The sequence below is a fragment of the Stegodyphus dumicola genome, chromosome X1, assembly GCF_044657685.1.
Source record: "Stegodyphus dumicola isolate Sdum_Otavi_A_Nest chromosome X1, ASM4465768v1".
NCBI classification, from domain to species: domain Eukaryota; kingdom Metazoa; phylum Arthropoda; class Arachnida; order Araneae; family Eresidae; genus Stegodyphus; species Stegodyphus dumicola.
In genome coordinates, this window is record NC_140780.1 from 231,041,908 (window position 1) to 231,069,825 (window position 27,918).

A 27,918-nucleotide genomic window follows, 5' to 3' on the forward strand; every position below is an offset into this window, starting at 1 on the left:
CACAGAAATTTCTCAAAAGTCTCGGCAGCTGTGGGAATTTTCAGGATAGTACCCATATGTTTATTGAACAACTATTCTTAGAAAATGTCCTACGCCTCTTTACATCAAACTTTATTTAATGAAAATCTTTATAGAGACAATGGAAAAACAGGAAAACTTTCAATATCTGTTATAAAGTTCCGAAAAACATTTGAAAAAAAATTGAGGATGACATTATTTGTTGGTCCTCTAATTAGACTACTAAGTTATTCTGAATCTGCAGGTACACTGAATAAGGCTGAATTTAATAAATGGTAGTCCTTGAATTTAACAAAAAACTGAATTTAATGAAGAACACGATGACCTTTTTAAGTTATCGAAAGACACAAAATAATAGAAAACTAATTAGTGAGCCTTTGAGAGCTTTAAAAGTAAAGGGGTGCGGTATGATGTTTAAAATTCATTTCCAGACTGGGTCTTGCTTTTCCTACAGCATAGGTGTCAAAATATAATGTAGTACAGTGTGGTAAGTACAATGTTTGTGTATATAATGACAACACATTGCAAACAAAAATGGACTCTACAGTTTTAATCAAGTAGACCATTCCGCAGATTTTCCTACCACAAAACAATATGTTAAATGTTATTGTTCAGTGTAATTTGTGATGCTTATTCTCACAGGTTGATCCTAAATGTTGAAAAAATAAAACAGCTGATTTTTTTGTTGTAAATCCTTGTAAAATCCAGATTTCTTTCAATTACAAATGATTAATAATATATTTCATATAAACGAAACAGGTATGACGCAAAGCAGATTTTACATAAAGAAATCTAACGAATTTTCGTTTAAATATTTGTAACTTTTTGCTTCATGCTTTACTCCTGATGTCTTGGATTCAGATGCGAAAGTCTTTAAGGAATATTTTCTATGACTATAAGGAAATGCACATGCCTTGATATCCTTTTGTAGAAACCTAATAAAGGAAAAAAATAACGGAATTATGGACAGAAAGATTACTTCAATAACAATAAAATTTTTATCATCATTTCTTTTCGTATTAAAGTGTTGGCCATTAAAACTGCTACACCATCAAATACCGCAACAAACCTGAAATTGGATGAAACGTAAAGCAGACTATCATATGCTAATAATCAGCGTTTTTGGGATACATACATTACAGTCAAGAGTAATGACACCTTAACGCAGTCTAAAAAGGCAAACCAAAATGCCGACATTTGATTAGAAATTGCGTTTACTCGTTGTTTCTTGCGCTGTGGGTCGTGATGTGCTTCGTCCAAGAAAATGGAACTCATACTAGCATATCTGTGAATTCAGTATCCGGAGAATCTTAGATTATCGGATTATCGTAGTATGCAATTGCTACTCGTCTTGGTTACTGCTCAACAACGCACACACAACAATGCTCGAGAGGATCGTAATCTTTTCCGCATTGCTCATAGGGATCGTAAAGCCAAATACGTAACCCTGGGACAGGAAACTTGAATCCGTTACAAAGACTCAAGAATCCGTACGTATGGTGCGAGGATGTCTGCATTTATACGGATAGCAAGGCGACTATTGCTTCGGCTTGAACATGGAGCTACAGCACAGGAATCAGAACCTACAATGATGCATTCAATAATGCACATTGATGCGTTAATAACGTAACGTTGTCGTCTCTAAAGAATTCCGAATTTACTTATAGTATTACGATTGCCGTGTCTCTGCGCGAAGACACCAATAGGGACAAATTTTAGAAGCTTGCATTCTTCATCGTCATATTGCGCCAGCACCTGGATTGCTAGTTGGGTACACATGCCGTTCATCTCTGATCTAATATCCGGTTCTTTGAAAAATTACCATTACAATACCGCCGATTATTGGTTTTAATGCCGATTATTCGACCATAGCTATATTTCTGTCTAAATGTTTTTAATTTTTAATTATTAAGTTTGAAAATTTTCCGATTTATATTGGACATTCCATAGCTTTCAGAAATGTTGTTTTGAGCTTCAATGACATTGGAAAATTTAGAACTTTATTAATTTTTATCGTCCTCTCGATAAAGAACAAAATTAAGGCAATGAAATACAGTTCCAAAATTTTGCCTTATTAGCTTCTGTTTATTTCGGCTTCCTATTAATAGTTTTTATATTTGATTTAATTTTTGTGCAAAATTTGTATTACTTTTACCTTTTCTAGTTCATATTCCATTGTTTGCGTTTTGTAACTTGGGCTTTTTATAACTTTGAAAACTGACATTTTTGGATAACTTTGGAAAGTATTAAAGATTAAATAATATATATATAATTACAAAACAATTTTTCATAAACAAAATATAAACATGCCTAGAATTTTTGCGCATTAAGCTGCTGAAAAATTATCAGTAAAGACATAAAGTAAGAAATTTAGAACTAATTTTTCACAAAGGCCAAAAAATGAAATTCATAATCCAAAATGCTTTACTCCTGATGTAATTACTCCTGATTTCTTAATTTCAAATAATCCATTAAATGTTACAAAGAATTTAAAAAATGTTAAAACCAAAACGTTTCAAACAAGCAATAACCCAATTAAAAAATTAATGAAATTTAAAGAAAAATTAACATAACAGAAGAGTAATTCAATTATTTTCAATGCCACTTCGTTAGGGGGGGAGAGGAACACTGAAATCTCTCTTCTAAGCAAAAATCCTTCCTTTTCTGTATTCAGAATTAGCCGATGAACCATTCCAATGTATTTTAATTATAATAGGTCACCCGAAAATTCTGGCCCTTCCCCAAAGCAAGGAAGAAAAAAAGTAAATTCTAATTAGAATTCTGAACCTTAAATAAAGAGAATTCTATTTTATTTAAAGAATTAAAAACGTAAGTGAAAAAAATAAAATATTTTAATGAAAAATTTCAATCAAAATTTTTGCTTTTAAACATCTTTGACGAAGTTGCATTGAAGTTGATTGAATTCTTTTTCTGTTGTTCATTTTTCTTTAAATTCGTTAAATTTGAATCGGGGTATTGCTTGTTTGAAAAGTTTTGGTTTTAACATTTTTAAAATTCTTTCTAACCTTTAATGAATTATTTGAAATTTTTTGAAATTTATTAATTATGAATTTCATTTTTTGGTCTTTGTGAACAATTAGTTCTAAAAATTTCTTGCTTTATGTCTTTACTATATATATATAGGGAATTCTATAAGAACTCCTTTCGAATGCTTTTTTTTTTTTTTTTTTTGTATGTAAAGTTTTTTGGGAATAATTTAAAGGTGTATTATAATAATGGAATTAAGAATTTGTGATAATTATCATTCTAAATTTGAATTTACTAAACAAATATCATAGATTAGCTTACATGTATTAGAAATATATAGTAAATATTAGTTATAGTTCTATTGATTGTTATAAATTCTAAACTAATTTTAAACGTTTCATCTAAAAATGTTTAATATGATGCTTAAGTTTTATTAATCAATTTATAAGTAGTAAATGCTTTAAAAGTACATTAAAAGCCTTTACTGTTACATAACAGTAAATGCTTTAAAGTTAGCGAATTATGTAGTTCCATTTTTACTTTACATACTGATTAGCTAATAAGAGCTATCTTCAGCAAATGCTACTCTCGGTTCGTAAAAAATGAGTGCACAGCATTTTATCTAAATATTATATTCGGTGCTAAGAAATTATTGAAGGAGGGAGAGAATTAGACCATTCTGAATTTCAGATGACAATTAATGCCAAATGTTTTAGGGAACAAAATATTTTTCTCATATTTTCCATATATATATATCTATGATAAAAACCTGGAAACATGTACAAAAAGAAAAAAAAATATAATGAATTTGGGAAATCTCTCGTCAACTAATTCTGGGTACACCCTTCTATCCTATAATATATGGAAATGAATATTCAAAAATTCAGAACCAGAAGACTTGTTTCTCGTGCAAACATTTGCCACTAATAAGTGAAATGCTGAATCTCAAAGGGTACAAAAGTTTTAGATAGCATGTCATTCATACAGTGATAAAAATGACACATCGTTGAAATTATATAGAAATGTTAGTTGAATAATGTTAAAAGGAAAAAAGAAAAAAAGGAAAGTTGAATAATGTTTGCTTAAATACGTAAAGTTTGATACAACGTAAAATTTAATCCTTATCTGTATATATTAAATGCATATATATATACAAATATTTGTAATATTTGTATTATATAGCGATTTTATTTCTTAGTGCATTTATATATACACTGGTGTGCAAAAATTAAGGACGAAGTCGAAAAATTAGCATATCAGCTGAACGAAGAGGCAGAGCGGACAGAAAGACCAATCAGGAGATTAAGTAAGGTGATGTACGGTAGCACATGCGCAGATATGCAGGTAGACGTAATGGGGGAGTGTCTGAGTAGTATAAAGCATGTTGTCGGTGTAAGATCAGTATTTCTGGCAAAGAGATTGCACGCCGTATAGCAGTTAAAATCACACCGAGTTGCTACCTCAGCGAGAAATGGCGAATAATCAATCTGTTAGACGACATCTGGATGCTTTTAACCGAGGTCGAATCATTGGGAAGTTGGAGGAAGGCCGCAGTGTGACAAGTGTGGCTGCAGAATTCGGAATTACTCACAGCATCGTTTCACGACTTTGGAGACAATTTCAAACTACAGGAACAGCTATCCGGGGGTTTAGTAGTGGTCGTCCACGAGGAACCACACCCGCAGATGACCGGTATATTGCCTTACAGGCCAGAAGAAACAGGCGGCAGACAGTGGGAGAAATCGCTAGACACACGACACAGGCGACTGGACGACCGATATCGCTTTTTACCGTGGCCAGAAGACTGCACGGTGGTGGTCTGTTTGCACGACGCCCTGTACGGTGTGTACCTCTAACGCCTTCCCATCGGAGAACGCGTTCTCTGAGGTGCCGGGAACACCGGAATCGGAGAGACAAGGAATGGGGACGAGTACTCTTTACAGATGAGAGCAGATTCAGTCTGAGTAGCGATTCTCATCGCATACTCATCTGGAGAGAGCGGGGAAACCGCAATCAACCCTCGAACATCATTGAAAGGGACAGGTATGGAGGTGGCGGTGTTCTCGTTTGGGGAGGCATCATGCTTGGTAGTCGTACAGACCTTCACATCTTCGACGCAGGTTCAGTCAACGGGACCCGTTATTGTAACGAGATTCTTCTTCCATATGTGCGTCGTTTTAGAGGCGCTATGGGTCCGCAGTTCCTTTTCATGGACGACAGTGCACCATGTCATCGCACAGTAGCTGCCGAACAGCTCTTAGAGAGTGAGGATATTGAACGTATGGATTGGCCGGCACGATCTCCGGATCTCAATCCCATCGAGCATGTATGGCATTTTCTAGGCAGACGCTTGGCAGCTCGTACCTTACCACCAGTAACGATTCCGGAGCTTCGATTGGCGCTGCAAGACGAATGGGCAGCAATGCCTCAACAACTCATTGACACCCTCATTCTCAACATGGGGAGACGCTGTGAAACCTGCCTAGCAGTCAGGGGAGATCATATCAACTATTAAAGACCGGATGTTTCTTGCTGTACACCCATCACAGGGATGTTTCGGCCTTCAGTCGCATTGCGCTCCATGCTACTTTTTCAATAAAGCTTCTTTTTATCCCTCTGATTTCTCTTTTAGTAAGTGTTGCTTACATTACTCATGTCCTTACGTATTGGGGATCTTACGGCATTAAATGCGTTGATTTGGAAAGCTTTTGTACAAAGTTATATTGAAAAACCGTCTCGTCCTTAATTTTTGCACACCAGTGTATATATATATATATACATACTGTATATATATATATATATACAGTGTATATATATATATGTGTGTGTATATATATATATATACAGTGTATATATATATGTGTGTGTGTATATATATATATATACAGTGTATATGCTAATTTAGCATATACACTGATATATAAAACTATTTCCTTCACTTTTATTATAGTAAATTGTTAAAAAAGAGGAAGTGATTTAATCATAGCACATCTTTCTCAATTTAGTTTCTTAAAAATAGATTAAATCGAGCAGTAAACAATTATCCGGGATATAAATCTGTTATGCCAGTAGCGTATCAGATTGCATCATTTAGTAGCTTTTATTCAATTCAGTACTCTATTTTAACCCACTTGTTTTTAAAATATACAGTTTTACACAAATATGAAAGCGAAATAAGTAGACCAGTTTCAGGATTTTAGAAAGAATGGGAAAAAGAACTTTAGGAGAAAATAAGAGTGGAAGAAGAATTTGAGAAATTTAGTAAGTGTAAATTTTTTTAAAACGGACTTATATTTATAAAAAGACGTTGTAACGACGCCTTTAAAGTAGTCCAAAAAAGGTAAATTTGGAAGGCAATAATGCGTCACTAAAACGGCGCGACATGACGTCGTTGCCTAAGTTTTTGCGATGAAAATGTGCTATATGAAGGCGTGTGAAATCTGTTACTTTCCCATTAGCTGGTTTACGTCACGTGACCAAGAAATCGCCTTCGAAATTCTGTATATCTAGACGATTGTGTAAATAGTGTATAAGGTATCAAAATTCCTTGTGACTCTACAAGTGTATATATAAATTACGAACTGAATTTCAAGAACTTAAGACCGCCGTTCTCAACTCACTCGCTGATAAGAACATTTTGAATTTACGAACTTAGATTTGCCGAAATAACAGCGCCGCCTCCGAGTGTAAGGTGCGATTGCACCATAATTAAAAAAATTACTGTGATTGGCTTTCAGGCAAGAAATTAAATCGACTAATAAAATCTCATAGTAGTTGAAGTTAGTAGTAAAGTGATGATTCGTGATCCGTGACGTCTACAATGGTCTCAAAATACTGGATTTTCGCGGACATCTGAGCGTCTTAAAGACGGCATACTGCGACATCTTTGCAACGTCGTGAGCTACGAGATTGCTATGTCAATACGATGTCATCGTTATACTTGGGTAACTATGAAAACCATTTTTTTAATCTTTGATTATGTATTTTTAAAGAGAAATTAATGATGAAGCTGTAATCAGCAGCTAATGAAAACTGGTGCTGAAATCCCTAGTCAGTCCGTAGGAGTTATGTAATTTATTTCCAGCTTCTAAATTTTAAGAATTTGACTTGAAAACTACACTTTGGCATTTTACCATACTTCTCACAAATCATGTTCTTGCGCGAAGAGGTCTGGCGAACTATCAAAATAAAAGCAGAAGGGTTTTCAATAAAAAACAGCAGTCAGCTGTAAAAAGATTATTTCAGTAGGTAGAAAACTTCATGAAAAAAGCTTAAAGTTTCAGTGAAAGTACCTTAAGCCTGAAAATTAGACTGAGTCTATAAACAATATTGATTTTAGAAATTTGATACATATAGAATAACGTTAACGTTGAAACTGCATGTATTTGGCTGCCAGTTTTAAAAATTGACATTATAAGCTGCCATATCCTTATACCCAGATGATCTCATAACGAGGTTTGACTGTATTTTGAAACGATATATCATACTGGGTATTGCTTTCATATTCTTTAATAAGAACTCGCTTAGATTGCGTATTTCCATTTTTTTTGTAATAAAATTTTTATCAATTCACTCCTAAGAATTTACCAGATTTTTGAAATAATCATCTATGATACACTGAGTAACACTCGAACAACATATTTAACTTTATATATTTTTGATATTTAACAATAAAATTTATTTTAAAAGATTGCGCTAACAAATATTTCTTCTATATTAAGTCATTAGACTCATGGTTCAAATTTTAAAATGAATCAAATAAAGTACAGTTTTCGACTATAGCAATTTCGATCACATAATATCTTTCAGTAAAATTTTGGACAAAACTTCATTATATCTATGAACGGTTTGATTGGCTTTCTGAGGTAAAGATTTGATTGGCTTTCTGAGGTAAAGATTTGATAAGTCCCCCCCCTACTCAAGAACTTATATTAAATAAAAGGTCAATAATATTCAAAATCGGCGCGGAAAAAACTGACCTAAATTAAAGCACTTTCACAGAAGGAAAGACATTTTGCATTCTTACGAATGTTAATTTGAAACCAGAGTCGTAAAATATATCTTTGAGAAATCTGCATTCCTAAACTTAACGTGTACAGGGTGTTTCCGAATTTCATTGACTAATTGAGAGGAATAAGAGTAGCCATAAAGAGCAGGGAAATGACCAAAGAACATGGGGTCGCAAACCGCATTCAGCGGGTGAAAATGGATGTTTAGAGGACCGTGAGTCTGACGAAGTGAGTGGCCAAACAGATGCGACGATTAGGAGCACTGCGGTGGAGAGAAAACCTTTTTTTTTTAATCCAAATTTCTAATACCTATGAGGAAAATAAAAGCAGCCAGCAAGTATTCATTAGTGTACACTGCAGAATTCGCAGGTGTTACATTTCATTCGGAAACAATATGCCAGATCACATGAACGAGGAATATACGGATATGCATCTAATTTGCCGCCGAGCAAGTGGCAATGGACATATACATAGAGGATGTACAAATAGCAATATCCTAGGAGGCGTTGTTCGCACCATACCACCTCACGAACATCAATCAAAGGCTGCGGAAGACGGGATCCTCCCAAATAACGAGGCGTAATGCAGGGCAAGAAAGCAGTGTGCTTACACCTGAAACAGAAAACCGAGTATTGCAACGATTAGCATTTTCCCTATCGACCAGCACACGATCGGTTGCAGCTGAACTGGGTATTCGTCATAAAATGGTGTGGAAAGTTCTACATGCAGAAAACATGCACGCCTTTCTACGTGCAGACGTGCAACTCCTAAGCGATGCCGACTACTCCCTTCGGGTAGAGTTCGTACTTTGGATGCTTGGTTGTCACACGGAATGGTTCACAGTTTCCTGCCACTGTTTTATTCTCAACTGAAGCCTGCATTAAGACAGAAGGCGTGGTCAACATGCACAGTGCGCATATGTGGTCGTCCGAAAATCTCCACTGTCTAGTCGAAAGTACAACAGAAGTTCAATATTAAAATCTGACCAGGAATGTTTGGAGATTATCTGTTCGGATCGCACTGTGTGTTTGAATCCTTCGTCAGTCGATGGTGACTGTGCAATGACCTTAGCGGCCGCAGCTTCGAACAATTCCTATAAAACTGTCTCGTCGCTTCCTTTCTGACGTTGAGCTGTGATGCACTGTAACCCTGCTTTACGTCAAATATATGTTTTCTAATTATTATTGGTCCCTTTTGCTCCATTCAACGTCATACCCTTCATAAATATTTTTGCGACCTTCTCCCACTAAACATGATTTGCTACTCTCTGTTCTATGGCTATACTTCATTCTCTTAATGCCTATTATCTCCTCTCTGAATAGGTCGGTTGAATTTGGAAACACCTTGTATAATTACATTTTGTTGTATTTGAATACAGGTTCCAAAAGTTTTAATGACACCTCCAGTTATTTTAATTATATGAATCATAGATTTTTTGTTTGGTTAATTTACGCATGGAAAATTCTTCTTTCATTGACGCTTTGTTTTTCGTATGGGACGGGTATAAAAATTTAAGCTTCGTATAAATTTATTAAACGATAACACATTACCACATTTTATTGTAGCTTGAAAGCCTTTACTGCTTGATTCACTTTTTAAATTGAAGCCACGGACTACCAAACATTTAAGTGATATTTAATAATGTTTAGAAATACCCTGCATAGCCATTATATGCTCAATGATGCAGTCAATAATATTGCATAGGCACTATAAACGTATTAAAGAAAAATACTGTTACCCTTTACTTAGATCTTTGTTGATTTCTTCAAGAGTCTTGCTCTTCGTTTCAGGTACACAAAAGAAAACGAATACAGCTGCAGCATAACATACGAATCCATAAACCACAAATGTTGGGCCTATACCAGCTACATCTGTGAAGAGAATGAAGAAAATACCGTAACAAAAGTCTAAATTGCTAAAAGAAAAGCCTCTATTAAAAGTTTTGACGTTCAGTAAGATTAAACCTTACTACCCAGAATATACAAGCTGTATTAGGAATAATGAATGTACTGACCAAGAACGAAAAAATATCAGTAGGATTCTCCAGTGTGTAAATTTAAATTATAGTTAAAAGTGAAGAATCTTAAGAGTAAGCGAATAATCGCTTGAGTTCGTGAGACAATAAGTAAACTTGGGAAGGGTTAAAAAACCCTTTATTATTCAGATAAGATTTAACAGAACTCCGTCTTGGAGTTGTACAATAAAGCCGACACTTGGGCTTGAACTTAAGAGACTAAAAATCAAACTAAACTAATCTTAACTAAAGAGATATAGCCGAAGCTATCATAATTCTAACAGAGTTGGCCCCTTAACGCTAATTGACTGTAAAGCTATCAAGGGCCTAAAGTACGGCCGAGCGTAATAATAGTTTACGAGAGAGTAGCCTATAAAGGCGGACACGTGCAGCCAGAATATCTGGTGTCTCTCTCACTAAGGCTGTAGACCTTCGTGGTTAAATACCGCTCTTCCTCATTAGCATTCAGACGTGATTCTAAAACTACGTTCTAGCCGGAAGGGGCAAGTTGAAATTAAGAATCGATAGGAAAGGAAGTTTAACTCAAATTTTAACTATTAATAAAATTAACATAATCCTTACAACTTCATTAACATGATATATTTTCATTACTTTATTCTACTTTTTATCTAAATGCTCATACGTTTCTTAAGTATAACATATGTTCGAAAATGATACAGATTCTTCACAGTTTTTAGGAGCTTTTTGGATGTCATTTGCTGAATAACTCACTGAGTATTTACTATTAAAACAATGGGTTTTATATATATAATTATACTTCTTTCCTCAGTGCTTTATAGTAATTCATTACGTATCAGTCCTAGATGCTAATAATAATTCAGTGAGGAATATAATTAGACAATACAAAAATGTTCCTTTTATCATGAAAAGGTCATACTTCTAAAACTGCAGTTAACTGGGTAAATGACGAAAAATTCTAATCATCTATGAAAATAGAGTGCACTTCTACGAACCTCTAAATTATTTGGTCCGGAAAAGGATCCCATAAAATTAATGCTAATTTTTTTTTCTGTCTTACGAACTAAAGCTGCATATTCTTTTTACGAATTAAGGCTGCACATTCTCTCCTTTTTAGAACTCAAGTTCTTCAAAGGCCGAAAATGAGTAAGAGAAAAAGTAAAATTTCGCAAATTGGTTGAATTTTAAATTTCCTTAACTTCCTAAATTCTCAGGCTCATAAAAGGAGACAGAAGTTTGCCTCTATAATGGAACTTAATAGCACGGATTGTAGTTATTGACTGCACTAGCAGGTCATCAACATACATAAAACACATTGGCATTCATGCAAGAAAATAATTTGAGCTTGGACAACTTTTCATTTACGCAGAAAAGCATCTAAAGTATGTGTTAATTAATTCTTGGCTTGGTAGATTCTGATTTTCCAAACATGTCAAACGAAAGGAAGAGAGTATGCCCTTTTTATAAGTAATAAAGAAAACAAAGTGAAACACGTCAATTCTTTTGTCTTAGCTAGGCCTTGAAAACGGCATAATGCATGGGATTTACATTTGTATCTCTATGGCAGTGATTCTCAAATTGTCCTTTTGCTAAGTTCAATTTCAAGTCTCCGCTAGCAGACTGTGCGTCACGTTGTTTATAAAGGCGCTCGCGTTATTTATAATATGAATCGAAATATTTGTAATACTAATATCAAAATGAATGTTTTGAATCCCAAACTACTTTACTTCTATTCACACTTTAATTAGAAATGGCCATTTCAGTGACTGTTGCCTGTTGGGGGGGGGAGGGAATTCTTAATCGAAGCCTTTTTTAGGATGCAGTTTGATCTGATTTACGATCCTTTGACTAAACTGACTATTTCTTATGGATAAGTGAAGTATGTATGTTTTAACACATATTTATCCTTTTGCGTTTAGTAATAAAACGTTTGAATTTGTATTTTAGGTTAAAATTTAGTTTAAATTTGTATCTTTAAAATATTCTTCGTAAGTAACAAGGGGAAAAATTATATCCAAATCAAAATCTTTCTTGCTCAATTTATTGACCATTACATTGCTGAACTTTTTTATTGCAATGGAAAGTATAATTTCACTTAGACAAGGCGAACTGGCAAAATGCTTAGTTATAAAATGGAAATTCCGTGATTCTTCAGGACATAGTTCTGATTAACAAGTAATTCCATGGATCTGAAGCCCATTATTCAGCCGTGCTTATATCATCTTTTGTAAACTTTCATTAGTATGTGACCTTTATAGAAGTAATTTTGAAATAATTTGGCACAAGGCATTCTAGTTTAAACACAAAGTTCAATAAAAAATCAGCAAAAACTTCTGTAAAGAATAAAAAGCAGAATAGGTAAAGAAATAAAAATTCTGCGCGACAGTGTTTTACAGTACGGCGAGATCAATTTCAGTAGGTCATAATTCAATTTTTTTCAGTTATTGATGGTATGTAATTCTGTCACTGATACTTTATCTGTACAGCAAAGCTACATTTGTGGGAAACAAATAGAAGGCTTAATTCTTTTGACAAAATGATAAAAAAATAAATGAAGACTGAAAGCTTACAATTTGGAATATCAGTATTATATGGATGGACATACTTCTGTGAAAGCCTGCTAACTCAGCTAACCAATTTCCAGTGAAAACGTGGCTAACCTGAGGAGACGAAGAAGAGGCAATTGAGCGAAAAAAACCTCAAAGGTTTTCTAGTAAAAAACCAGAATTAATCGTGGGAAAGTTTAAGCGTAGTTTTGGCAATTGTTGCTACAGAAACATGGCAAGACCTTTTTTCCCGCATGTTAAAGGTAAATGTTAATTTGATTTAAAAACTGCTTATCATTTAATATTTGTATCCAGCGGTCACACAATTAGCGCATCGACAAACTCAGAGTGTACATTTATAGTACGGCTAGGTTCTTTTATACCATATTCTACCCACGGTTTACGCGTTTTTTTTTTATTTACATATCTAAAATAACATCATTTTGCTATGCCGATGACTGGGGAATTAACAAAGAGTGCTCAAAAATCACACAACAGAAATTTTAAAGATGTAACGTATCTTATGTTAATTAGCCAGTTATTATGATTTTAAGCTTTACTATCCTTTCCGTTGCACGTCCATTAAGTGCAATGTGGCAGCTTGCGAAAGGATGCCTTGTAGAGACATTAGGTATTTTTTGAAAGCAGGAGATGTGAAAAATGAGCAACGCCTTCGTCGGGAATCGAACCACGGACCTCCCGGATACGCGTCGAGCGTGCAGACCACTACACTACGAAAGCATGCTAAGAAGACGGGAGAGGTACCTTATATCCTCCCCCTTTTAAAAGGCGACTGGGATTTTTAGAGAACCCAATTGCCAAATCTTGGGTATGGAGAATCATCATCTACCACCCTTTTAGTTCGGGCGCCACTGTAGAGATATTAGGTAATTTTAGGAAGCAGGCAAGGTGAAAAATGAGCAACGTCTTCTCCGGGACTCGAACCGCGGACCTCTGGAATACGCTCCCAGCGTGCAGACCACCACACCACGAAGGCATGCCAAGAAGGCGGGAGAAATACCTTATAGCCTATGCTCTCATTTTGTTTTCAGTTTTAGCAATTTTTATTATTTGAAGTTGAAATTTGGTCAGGAAATTAAGTTGTCTCTTAAAGAAATGCATAGTTTTTTTTCTTTGTAATCAGGATTTGAAATGCTTAAGAAGTTTAACAAGAGCCAAAAAACTATTAATTCGAATTTTATTACATACAACACGCACTGCATTGAAGGCATTTTTATTGCCAGTACACGTAAAGCCTCAGATAACTCTCTCATGCTTTTGCATTAACTGTGCTTTTCCGTGACACTTCCTTTTTGGATGGAATCGCACATTTTACTCGAACCGCAGATGCATCTGAAGAAGTACGTGTTCCTTTTTCTTTCAAAATTCCCATTTTTATCTAAGAATCAATATTTTGCCACTCAAACGGAATAGTGGTCAGTGGCATTGACTGCCGTACTTACGGGCACGGGTTCGAATCCCGAAGAAGGCATGTATGTTTGCAAATATATAGTGTGATGGGGAACCCTAAATAGGAGGCGAGCTGAAAGTCCTCTCGAGAGGTTGGTGGTAAGGGAAGAAGGCGAGAGTCCATCGGACTCGTTCCTCCAGGTAGCTCTCCATCAAAATTAGGGGCGGAACTGAGCCCCTAATTTTTAAAGAAGCCGTATTGTTATTTTTTAAGAAGTCGTATTGTCACCTGTATAGTGCTCGAGGCTTTTGCCAACGATAGGCGCAATTTTGCAATCCTTGCCACTAAGAATTTCGTGAGCTCGTTCTGATGTTACTGACAGACAAGTGAGATAAGTGAACAACACAACAGAATCCATATTTTACATTAAAATGGAAGTAAAGAAAAGCAGTATAAATATGCAAGAATAACAGGAATTACTTTTATTTTAAATAATTTTATATAAAAAATAATTACTTATTGTTTGTCAAGAAACAGACAGGAAAAAGTAAAAGAATAAAGAAATAAGTTAGCTAGAACATTACAGTAGTAAAATTAAAGTGTCTTACCTTTCAATTTCGATCGTTAATTGATGATAATAATAGCCTTTATTGAATCTCTAAAGTAGAACGATGAAATGTACTTATATGCAAATTTGTTAATAAATATTTGAATTCGCTGATAAAAATATTATTTTTTTATGTATTATTTAAATTATTTTTTAATATATTAGTAAGAATAAATATAATCACGTATCTATATACATATAACGTGTTAATGATAATTAGTGGCAAAACTAACAATCAATGCTAGGAAGATCAATCTAATGGTTGAATTATTTTTCAATTTTAGCTGACAAAAAAACGAGTAAAATTTTAGGTAAATTTAAAGGTAAGGTACAATTTAAAGACTTCTTACAGACAGAAAAGTGATCACTAAATTAAAAGTGATATTTGTCTTTTTTGGTATATCTCCATCGTAGTGGGAAAACTACAGTATTCAGTTTTTAAAGCTACAGTACTTATAGGGATAAAAATTATTATATTACGGGATAGTATTACAAAAATTTTGCAAAATGTCTAAAGAAAAATAACACTTTTAAAATACTAAAGTAGCACTGAAATACTTTCTTTATTTCTGAGCACAGAACAGAAGCACTAACAGAAATTCATTTTGCGTGTATTTCGTTGTCAACGAAAGCCATCAGGTATCGTGTAACATTTCTAAATTTATTTCGCGCGATTTAAATCACTTTGTTTTATATTTTTCTTTTAAATTATTTTCAGTGTCGTTTTGAATTGTGTTAAATACATTAAAGTAGACAATATTTCGTTATTCTCTAACCTCAGTTTAATAACTTTTCGAGGAATACAGTTTACAAAACGGTAGTATACGCCAAATTTCATTAAAATCTGTTCATTAGTTCTGGAGTTACTTGACCAAATATCAAAATTATCTTAATTCTGAACAATGTATTTAAAGTGCTTCGCTTTGCAGAAAGCTAGATTTAGATGTATGATTTCATGAGAGTTCTCGGATCATTACTGATTTGATTGCTTTGGGCATAAGGAAGCGAGGCATTTTATAATGTTTTATAATAGGAAATTATAAAACAAACGTTCTAAAAATACTACAGAACACCTTATGGGATGGACTTCAACAGCGCACGCAAACACTGGTTACTATATTCTTACAACTGTAGGAAAGAAACTACGTCCATTAAGTATAAAGAAATTACTTTCGCCGTACGTGTGTTAAAACTGTAAACATTTCCGTTGAGCTTGTACAGCGACGCTCCCTCTCACTATTTCTTACTATTTATATTGGTCCAGTTATTTATGTTAATATTTATCCTTTTAAATTATTTCGAACAGATTCGTAAATGCTGCAAACTCGTTTAAGTCGAATTCATTTTGTTAACCTACACACATGTAAGCTTATACACATGCTATATCTACCATAGCTCACGATTGCTGCTTCATCTTGTACGGTTTTGTGTTTATTAACCCATCATCTTATTTTTATCTTTATTGTCATTTCTACATGTCTTGACTTCTGGAATCGACTGCTGACCATTCCTCCGTACTATTTATGCCAGTTCCTAGATTACCTGGATCAGCTTTAGCCTTTCCTAACCATGTTTTGCTGGCATAGGGAATAAGGCAAAGCTTAAAATATGACTTCGCTTTGCGAATTTCATATTTTAACTGCGAAACTTTTACTTTAATACAGCTTAAATCCCTCAAGCAGCGGTGATTTATTTTGAAATATAGGAACTGTGAAATTTGAAGTTTGAATTTCTAGTAAAAGGTTTATTTTAAACCTCCTTCTGAGAACGTAATTATTTTAACTAGAAGTCTAATACAGAATAGTAAGTCGTCTGACTGTTTACACAGAACATGTATTTAGCTTTTGAAATACCTGGGTTTCCTTTTTTTTTTTATTCAATACACTGCTCTTGAGTCTCTATAAAAAGCCGGGATCTTCATTGTTCTTCTCGTCCTCCAACTGTGAATTAATCCCATTAACCTTTTAACGGTGCTAATAGCTTTAGAAATGGAAGCAAGTTAGTACAATTGTAGGGTTTATATTTATTTTAACTAACATTTATTTTAAGTTAAAACTATCTTTCCTGTCAAGCCTTACTTTCCCCTGGAATCGCCAATGCCAGAGTATGTAAATTTTAGTAGAACGCGCAAAGTATTCAAATCTTTAAGCAGAAGTAATTTGAGTTAAATAGAAGGGAAACGAGTTCGTAAGAGTGCTTTCTTGCTTCACAAGCGTGAAGGTGGCTAGGTACAAATTGAAGAACCGCGCGTTTCGGCTTGTGTGCTTGCCTCGGCAGATAGTTGAATCTTTCAACTTAATATTCAGAAAGTTTGCTGAAATATCAGCTGTATCTTAGAACGCGGTTAAGTTAGTTACGTTTAGAGAGCCTCGTAGGTAGTAACTTGTTATTATTCATTTCTAGTTTCTTATTTTTATTTTACCGCCGGGTCGGCGTAGTTTGTGAGCGTCAAGTGCACGCATCTGTAACTTCTAAAGTAGAATAAAAAGGGAGTTAAACCCTTCTTAAGAGTTTAGTGTACTTTCCAGTTCATAGCAGTCACTACTATTGTTGCGTGTAGGTTAGGGCCGCGCAACACCACACTATGAAACCACAAGTTTATTTCCAAAACTAGTTTGATTTCGCATTTTCTTTGAACTCTAGTTTCATAAAATGTTTTCTGTAAATGCGTTTCTTCGCTGATAGGATTTATGCATCTGAAGACACGATAAATAGCTTCACATTTGGTGGAAGGAGCTAAAGCAATTTCTCTATCAGTAAACTAGTGCGACGGCGAGCAATATTAATGGAAAAAAGAAGTACTCAGTAAATTGGAGCTCTGCTATATTGGCTTAAAACCTATTTTTAGTTTCGTTTCTTGTGGTTGTGTTATTTTAGTCGAGAGAAAAAAAAATAGATGGTCATGGGCAATTCAACTGTACAAAGATAACCATTTTATTCAGAAGATTTTTTATGTAAACGCGTTTCATTTCACATAGGATTCCCTCACTAAAAGCAGAACATTTGGTGAAAGATATTTCATCAGTTTATATATTGGTAAAGTAGTGCGATTGAGATTAGATTAATATAAAACTGAAACAATCCATCAATAGGTATTCTGCTATGCTATTTAGTTTCTGGTGCTGCAGTGTTGGTTTTTAGTCAAGAGGGATTACGAAAACGAAGACAATTCCAAGGTAACGAGTCTTCTTGGAGACAAACTTTATTCCACTGGCAGATATGCAAACACACAGTAGAAAAGTACTACTAAACTTTATTTTTCAGCATAGTCACCATACTCTTGCAAATATTTTTACCAATGGTACACCTGGGTATCGATGCATAAAAAGTATCAGCGAAAATTCTCTGATACTATATCATGACTGCTTTTTGACCGTACGTATTAGTTGTTAATGGCCTGCTTAAATGCTTTTTCAAAGGTCGGAAGAGATGAAAAATCACTATATATCAAGTTCTGATTGTACGAAGGATGAGTAGTATCTTCCACCAGAACCAACATAACATATACGCGTATCGCTGGCTCCTTACGTCGAGCATTGTCGTTGAACAATAGGACGTTTTTTGAGAGACGGCTTGATCGTTTTCTGCATATTGACTCCTGCACCACCCCTGTGTGATAATAACTGGTAGAATTCATTATTTCTTCTCTGATGAAGAACTAAACCAGTAATATGCCCTGATGATCTAAAAGACAATTGCCATAATTGTTTTTGTGAATGGAACTGTTTTAATTTTCTTGTAAAGGGTGATGATAAGTGTTTACATGGATGCTTGCTTCATCCAGTGCAATGGAGATGAATGCATCATATCCCATCCATTGCTATGAATTGCGATGTGATGCATTCGCATTTCGTTTCCTGCAAAAGTGCTCTGCGCTTCTCTGATCAAAATGCTGGTTAACGATGCTGGCTACCGTATTGTTGCGCTCGGTTTCTAATCTCAGGTAATGCTTAGACATTTGTATAGCTTCTATATGGCATGAAAACACTTAAATACTGGTCATCCGAAAGCTCTCTTGAAAGGTTTGTTGGTACGGAAAGAGGGGTGAACTAACCTCGGATATGTTTCTCTGGTTTCCCTATCAATCCTTCCTCATTAAACCGCATTAAGTGCATGAGATATAACTATGTAAGGTATTTTTCCCACCTTCCTAGTGTGCCTTCGTAGTGTAGTGGTTCTGCACGCTGGGTTGGTATTCCACAGAAGTCAGTGGTTCAAGTCCCGGCGAAGGCGGTTGCTAATTTTTCATCTTGCCTGCTTCAAAAAAAAAAAAAAAAGTATCTAATGTCTCTACAGTGGCGCCCGAACTAAAAGAGTTGTAGGTGATGACTTTCCACACCCAGGATTTGGGGATTGGGTCCCCTAAAAACCCCAGTTGCCTTTTAAAAGGGGGAATATGTAAGGTATTTCTCCCGCCTTCCTAGCGTGCCTTCGTGGTGTAGTGGTCAGCAAACTGAGCCGGTATTTCAGAGGTCCGTTGTTCGATTCCCGGCGAAAGAGGTTGCTAATTTTTCATCTCTTCTGCTTCCAAAAATTACCTAATGTTTCTACAACTTCTCTCCTCATTGGTCTGTGATTGCCTGTGAGCTACTTAGATACACAACATGAACACGCCTTCCATTCATTCCGTAATCCATTTGCTCATGTATAGCATTGTGCTTACATGCACTGAAACGTTGAATTTATTAGTAATATCGCTAAATCGAATGTGATAAACATCTTGAATCGGAGCTTCAACAAAGCGAACTTTGTTATCTATTGTGAATGTGCTTAGACAACTAGCACATCAACTTTTACACCAGTCCTTCCTATGTCGAACTCAGTGCAACGAAACCACACTAGTTTACGTAAATTCACATTTGTATCATACACTTTAACCAGCTGAAGGTGGGTTCGCTTTAGAAGTCGAAACCTTTTGCACTTCAAAGTTCGACCACGTTTATGTTGGCACAGCCATCTTACAGACGATAGTTCGTTGCTCTTATGAGACACGTGCATCATCTACGGGTGACGTTCAAATGTTGTCGTCATTTGCTGCTACTAAGGCAGAAAATTTGAAGAAGTGGAGATATGTTACAAATGAACTCAAGCTGAGAAATATTACGTGAGAGCTCTTGCAACTTAATTTTCTTAATTGAATGATTTATTTGTCCTAAAATTTTGATCGAAAACTCTGCCTTTCTAAGGTAACTTCAAATTCCTTATTTCCCATCCTGTAGCTAAATAATTTAAACGTAGCATTTTGCAGAAAAGATAAACGCTCTAATGGTTTAACGTTTTCAGAGACTTGACGTATGAGAAGTAAGCACATGCATTATACAAATTTCGTTGCCTAACATATTGTAGAAAACATGTCTTTTCTCTCTCTCACACACACATTGAGCCTAAGCAACAAATTCAATTGAAAAAATATAGAACTCTAAAGTTTAGGAAGCGAAAGCCGTTAGAAATCAGCTATGCTCAAACTGAGATCTGAATTCCCGTCATTCCTATTACTAGCTGCACGTGCTGCACCAATTACACCATAACAGTGCGCACTAGAGAAGGCTAAATTTCCTTACATTTTCCTCCACTTAAAGAGTAACTGGAAAGAGGAAACGAGATCCAGTTGGCCAAATCCACGCTATGACAAATTATAGTCCACAACCTTTTAAGACAGATGCCGGTTGAGTCATTATTACGATTTTTGGGACAGGAAGCGTGACGAATTTGCTTTGCCTTCGATGGTATTCAAAACAGGGATCTTCCGACTGCCAGACGGACGTGCTACCAGTTACATTACTACAGCATGTGGTGAGATAGGCAACAATTTTTTACGTTTTTCCTTATTAAAAGAATGATTGAGGAGGGAAGAACTCAATCCTAAATCCAGGTAGAGACGAATAATCGTCCATCACATTTTAGTCGGGCGCCCGCTATTAGGTTATTTGGAGCAGGAAACCTTAAAAGTCAAAAGTGCTCTTGCGGGAATACGAAATCCAGATCTTCCGATTGCTGGTCGATCATGCTACCAGTTACACCACGAGAACATGCTGTAGAAAGGCGGAAACTTCTTTAAAACTCATTAAATCATGCAAGTACTAAGGTTTTTATCACACAGTTTCTTAACAGACTTTCTTTTCGGCTAAGAAGAAATAAGGAATTTCCTTGTGTTTCATATTATAAGATATTTTTTCCCTTCCCTTATACGTGCTGGCATGGTGTAACAGTTACGGTAGCACTTCCGGCTAGCAAACGGAAGTTCCTTGATTCGGATTCTAATGAAGACATCGTTGATTTATCACCCTTTTCACTCCAAAAAAGGTCTAAACGGTGCGCGACTAAAAATGTGATGACCAATAATTCGTCATAACGTGGATTTGGCTGACTGCTTCTAGCATCTCTATCCTCAGTCATCTTTTATGTGGAGGAAAGTATAAGAAATTTTTGCATTCCCGTTGCATGTTGTCATGGTATGAGTAATGGCTAGCCAAACGAAGGATCCGGAGTTCGAATCTCGGTGAGGACATAGTTGAATTTTTCTATTTCTAAGTCAGAAAAATCTTACAATTCTACAATATTGCTCCACATTGTCGCAATTTAGCACACATTTCCAGAGGTCGTTTTTTCTAGAGGTCTTTTTTAAAAATATTTCTGAAATACATGCATTCTGAAATTGAATTTCCGATGCTAATTTTTGAACACAGTCTCTTTTCTGTAGCTTAAAAACTGTATCACTGTATCCAAATTTTGCTTGATTGTTAAAACTGTCTTGTGTCATTTAGTTGTTGGATTCATTCATTTTTAAGAAAAGCTTTAAATAAAGGAAAAAAAAAGTGGAGGAGGGACTTTAAAAACTAATCATCTATTGAAACAAACACCAAATGCACATGAATTATATTGCCCATATAGACCAGATTCATTTCCGTAGCAGTATATTTATCTGAAGCTTAAAATGTGTAACTATAATGTAGGTCGACTGTTTGCTTCTACTCATCTCATCACAGCCTCCAACCTTCAAGAAAAATGTTCTAGTAAGTTTCAGTACAAACTGCAAGTATAGCAAGTATTGCTCTGTTCTTCATGTAGCATGGTGAAGACCTCTGTTCTTCATGTAGCATGGTGAAGACCTCTGTCTTGGTTTGGGAAAAATTTCGTTTGCCTCACAGTAAAATATAAACTCGTTTCCAGATTTCTCAAATTAGTTGAGAACTGCTAATCCAATTCATTCATTTCATTTCCCCAAACCATTCAGTTTAAGCTTTGTTTTATGACGAGCGTTTTATCATGCTAGAAAAATATCACTCAGTTTAATCTTTGTTTTTTGAAGGGCATGTTATCATGCAAAAACAATTATAGTTCAGTTCCAAACTGTAACTGCAGGGTAGGGAATGAAACTAGTATTACTGCATAAACAGACTTTGGGCGCAAAACCTCGTAGATCAAACTAAGAAGAAAAAGTACACACGCAAGAATTTTTCTCCAACAAATTCACAGTGGTGATGATACTATACAATATGCAGCATTTTCCCGACTATCGTCGTGTTCCTCTATGTCTATTAGATAACTGGAACATAAGTATGTTTCATCACTCCGTAAGATGCTCTGCCAGCACAGCTATAGTCTAAGACAGCGGTTCTCAACCTTTTGACTAACGCGTACCATCTAAACAAAATTTGAAAACCTTTAGTACCACCACTACAAAGTACTACTACCACCACCACTCTTGAATAAAGTTCAGATCGCATAAATGTACGAGTGTTAGAGAAAAAGCTCAATCAAGATGTTGAGGTTTTAATTTTCGAATTTAATAATTAAAAATACTTTGCTTCTTTGCGTACCACCTATTTTTCTCTTGCGTACCACAGGCTGAGAACACCTAGTCTAAGGGAAAGGTTTCTTTCAGTAGCATCGTTCATAGGACCTTATATCGTTCATATAACCGAATGTGCAATCGCATCTATACGAATGGTACCAGAATTAGCATAACTTCTCAAAGCCAGTCAAATGTAGTTTCTGGTGAAGCCTACTGGTGGATCTTCATCACACGTCAGACGCATTCTAATGATCCCGATGTATAAAACGATTCGGTTTTCGAATTCGGGATTGAAGTTTTATAACTCTCTCTTGTTTGCGTTTCTCTAATACATCACTCATTACTGCAAGCGATATTTGAAACTTTTCTACAAACCTGACGGACAGGATGAGGAATCGAAGGACACAGATGATCATGTCACATTGAGATTCATTCAGCTTGGGTCATGGATACATTCTGAGACTAGTGCTTGGTATATAGATCTACTATAAGCTCACGTCTTTTTCGATGATGATGCATCAATTATTAAATAGTAATAATAATCATTTAGCTAATAATAATTATTTTGTTTGTATCCTATATGTATCTATGATGCACTAACGATTGCAGTGGGTGTTCTTGCATTAAAGGCAATATAAAAATGTAATGAAGCGAAGTTACACGAAGCGAATCTCTTGAAGACCTTTTTTCAGCGAATATGTATACAGTATTAGAATGCCATACTGCCGAACAAAATCAATACTCTAGAACCTTTGCCTGTAGCAAAATAACATTATAAATATAACGGCTCATATCACCTTTTCCTTTTAAATAGTCAGATAAAAGCGAAAGTTCAATGTTGCTTGCGATATTTTGGTGTTAGATTTCTAGAGCGTCTTGGATGATGACGGATTATCCGCGACACGAATAGTTTATACACGGATTATTAGAAGTTTATTGAATTTTACGAAATATATATAAATAAATATATAAATATGTTTCAGTTACTCCAGAGTGCAATATTAGACTATATCAAAATTGATATTTAGGTGCAAATAAATGCTTTTTATATGCTTGTTGATACGGAAGGAAATTTTAGTCAAAAAAAAAAAAAACTCTACTACATGATAATTTCAATTTTTTAATGTTAATGCAATTAGGGCATGACATTTAGACAAGAAGATAATGCTTAGTTACAATATTCAGAAACAATACTTACTCAGAATATCCAAGAAAGTAAGGGAGACTACAATATTGGATCCCCAGTTGATGCAAGTTGCTACAGATACAGCTCTTCCTCGAAGAGAACCTGGAAATATTTCACTGAGTACCAACCATGTGACTGAAAAAGAATCGAAAATGTTATAAAATTTGGCTAGAATATCAGCATGAGGTTTTAGAAGTTCATACTTTTCAACGTATTTTAGAAAATTCAGATGCATGCGAATAAAACAGAAATTATTTAAAAAGATCCGGCAGCACTGCTTTGATTTACATACCGGACGTACTGTCTCATCATTTTGAGGTAAATTTTCTCTAATAAATTATAACTAATTTTGTTCTACAATGGGCTATAAAGGGGCTGTTTGGTGGCTTAAAAATCAAGCAGCTTTAATTTTTTTTTTTTTCTTTTAAATTAGGTTGTATATTAGAAACACTAGAAAGATAAGACTAAAATGAAAAAGTTATTCCCCGGCGTATTTCTTGTTCTTCTATTTTAAGATATCTTATCTGTTGTTTTTTGCTTTATGCGTATTTATTTCCTAAATAAAGGGCTTATAGCAGGTACAGGTAGAAGCTAGGACAACATCTTTTAGCTAGACAGCAGTTAAGCTTCCGACATTATTTTAAGGCTGAACACTTTGGAGGTCCGAGTGTCTCCCATCCCTCTTCTGTATTACTAACTTCTGGGAAGGACTTCCGGTTCGTCGGGTATTTTGACTGCCCCCTTGCCGCACAGGCACTGTACGTTTACAGATTCTTATTCCATGACTAAATTTTTTTATTGTTTGAAATGATATGGGAAGATGGTTTCGGAAATACAAAATAATGCTTAATTTTGAATAAAGGCTCAAAACCAGCGCTTTATAGCAAATAAAATAGTTTAACAACTTTTTCTTTGATTCTCAAGTGTTTAAAGACCTTCCATCACGCCTAAATACGCCTAAAGAAATACGACACTCGTGCGCCTAAGTTTTATGCTTCTCCCGAGTACCCTTTTAGTGGGGGAGAATGTAAGGAATTATCCTATTCCCTTGTGAGTACTGTCGCGTTATAGCGCACCCAGCTAGCAAACAGAAGTTTCGAGGTTCAAGTCCGGCTGAGGGTGCAGTTGATTTCTCGTATTTCCTTGCTCAAAAAGAAATCTAATTTGTTCTAAAATTATCACCAAAAATAGCATGTATTATTGTCTGTTATATTCATTTTCATCTCTAAAATTTCTGTTTAATTAAAATAAATGATACTTAGCTTTTTACCTGGTCCGTAGCTCATCCCGTATGCACAAATAAATATCATTAATGAAGTAACTGATATAATTTTTATCAGAAGAGAGGGACCAATATCCACTTGCTGAGTTGCAGAATCCAAATAGTCTTCGCTATTGTTTGTTACTGTCAACATTCGATGTTTTTCATGTCTATTAACTGGAAGCGTGCCATTTTTTAATAAAGTTTCATTTTTACTAAGTTTTACTATATACAGACTTTTGTTATTGATTTCAGAGAATTGAAAACTTTCAAAAAATATATTGTCTTGAAAATCTTTTAGACTTTCTGGCACACTACTTTTGTTTTTAATAAAAAGTATCTTGGTGTTTTCAGTAATTATTTTTGCGTCGTTGGTTTTCGGAAAAATATAGCTTCTGCTGAGTACAAGTGGTTTAATATTGCGAGGAGTCTGAGAGGAAGTGTTTGAATAAACCGCTGGTGAAGTACAACCATCCGTCGAACTGTATGCTCCCTGAAAAGTTCCAAAAATTCCAAGAAGTGTTATACTGGTCGCCATTAATAGACAGCCTATTAAGAGGAGAGATCTTCTTCCAACTTTGTCAACTATCAGAAGAGTTACAGCTGTAGAGAGCACCTGTAATAATATTGTATGAAAACTTCAAAAAGTTACATAATTTATGTATATTTTTATACTAGAAAACATAAATTTATTATCTGAACACATTTGTGTTTGGACAACAGAGTTTAAAAATAGAATAGAATTCTTCGGAAAATAATTTTTAGACACTCTATCGTCTTCTCAGTTTTTTCAACAAGATACTCTGGAAAACATATCATAGATTACTGAAGAGTAAATTGTAAAATAAAATTCAGTGTTAAAGCTGGTATCTAAAAACTATAATCAAAAAGAAGCCGACCGAAAAAAAAATTAAATTACGTATTATATTTTATAACAACTTTAAAAAAAGAGGAATGAAACGAGATTAGAGTATTTTTCTGAACTTAGATGGGAAAGTCCATATGTAAGGATTTTATGTTAATTAACCAATTATTATGATTTAAACCGTTACTATAAGTTTTTCTTTGCGTAGTCCTCATCCGAATGCAAATTAGTTGTTTGAGTATTTAAGCTGAGAGTTTTCGATGTTGAGGTTTTCTTGAGGGTTTAATTAGAGATTTTTGGCAGCGCCACCTGCAGTTTATGTCCTGTCATCAGTTCTGCCAGAGATTATTCTGGCTTTACCCATGTTGCTAGCCGATGCTAAAAACGCGTCGTTCAAATATTTTAGCCAGCTTAAGAAGACTTTTTCGTGTAGTCTCCGACTACGTTATTTGAATTTGAACTTCAGCTTATGTTATTTCAAACTCTTGCAAGTGGTGGAAGTTCTTTTATATACACAAATGGTGTCTTCTATTTAATTTAAATATTTATAATCCAAACTGGAGCAGCAATAACTCACTTATGAGTCTAGTAATGTCTGAAAGACCTTGATTTAAGTTTCTACACCAAAGTTAGAACCCTACAAATATAGCGCAATTGACTTCCAGGAACGTGAAGTACGTTAAAAAAGTACATATTTTGCATATCATAATATTACCAAAAAGACTATATTATAAAACCAAAAGACAACTCATTGTACATCGAAATAGAGCTGCGATATTTTGACTTAGTGAAGTATTGGGTGTGAATGAAATTGCCGATAGCGGATGGGGTGAAAATACAGTCTCTGGCCACAAACACTGCATCGCTATAATCACGTCATAGCATCACTACAATTAGCAATACAGGCTGGGCTGTGGAGGTCATTTTGACGAGGGTCTCTTTAACACTGTTGAAGAAAGCATAGAGGACATGTATAAGCAAGTATTTCCTCTCTGCATGACTTGTGGAGCAAAACTTTAATACTGCGTTTGGCAAATGTGTGATTAATGAAAGCAACAATGAAAGGTGGTGTATGGAATTTCGCGCAGAGAACACAGCACTAGAAAATGTTCAGATAGCCATCCGTTGGCGGTAGTTTTAAATGAGCGTCCAACGAACATTGTTATGTAGCGTATTTTAATATAATGGAATTAATAGCTGGATAAATACCAAAATTTCACTGGTCTTCTGTATACCTAGTATGTGATGATTCATATTAAATCCAATTACATTTTAATATTTGTAAAGTAAAGCAAAAGAGTTTATTTCTCTCTTGTGTCTTGGTATTAATTCAAAATATATTTTCAAAAATAATTCTTTTAATCGCAACTCATTTCAATTTTAGTACTAAACTGACCATCCATTACCCCATCAAAGTCTTTATTATATAATCATATAAAAACATAAGATATATATCAATACATAATATCTTCCCCAAAACTACAGGTAACTTAACAACCAACATAATCCATTAAATCACTTCTATAGAATTTGAAAATACAAATTCAAAATACTTAGAGAAAATTTCGTAACACTTAACAAATCAAGCAGTAATTCGATAATATACAGATTCAAATTTAGTAACTGTATCTAGTTAAAAGTTACAAGCATCAGATAAAATCAAAAATTTACTAAGCTTATAGGTGCGAGAAAATATAAACGAAAAGCCTTAGTAACTAGGTCCGTATATTCCAGGAACTCATAAATCCGAAGAAATTAACCATGGGCTAACTTAGTAGACTACCTAAAAGCTCAAATTATAAATTTAACATTTAATAGCATATTTATTAAAGATCTAGATTAATCGTAATTTTAAAAACAGTTGATCCCTAAAAAATTTACGAATAAAATAATTTTCCTTGCAAAATTTGTTTTATCAATTATTTTTACGTCATTCCAAAGTCCTAACAAACATATTTCAGTTCATTACCTCCATAAAAACGTACTTCTATTCCAAACATATATAAATGATTAAATTATTATCAATAGAATTCATTTAGTGTTATCGTTAAGTATTCCCAATCGCTTGAGAATCCTGCATTTAGTATCATAGTTAAGCATTCCCCATATACTGAGAAATCAATTTACTGAGAATCAAGAATACATCCTTAAACAAAACACCAAAAATGGAAATGAGACAATATGTTGAAATAGACTCACTTTTGAAATTTAGGATCTTCGGGAGGGCTTGCTCTTTATT

General features: G+C 34.7%; 1 protein-coding gene across 7 annotated transcripts in view; it reads right to left on the reverse strand.

Moving 5' to 3' along the window:
* Positions 1 to 553: 553 nt before the first annotated feature.
* LOC118192806 (solute carrier family 2, facilitated glucose transporter member 10-like) overlaps positions 554 to 27,918 on the reverse strand; it is a 216,332-nt gene continuing 188,967 nt past the window's right edge. For 4 of the 7 annotated variants that reach the window (XM_085807061.1, XM_085807063.1, XM_085807057.1 and 1 more), the window contains 4 exons: positions 24,824 to 25,430; positions 23,566 to 23,688; positions 9,754 to 9,886; positions 554 to 953 (listed from right to left, as the gene is read on the reverse strand). In XM_085807061.1, the coding sequence (XP_085663187.1) occupies positions 797 to 953; positions 9,754 to 9,886; positions 23,566 to 23,688; positions 24,824 to 25,430 (1,020 nt within the window). In that variant the 3' untranslated portion in view covers positions 554 to 796. The remainder of the gene's footprint in view (positions 954 to 9,753; positions 9,887 to 23,565; positions 23,689 to 24,823; positions 25,431 to 27,918) is intronic. The other 3 variants (XM_085807059.1, XM_085807060.1, XM_085807064.1) reach the window with 3 other exon arrangements.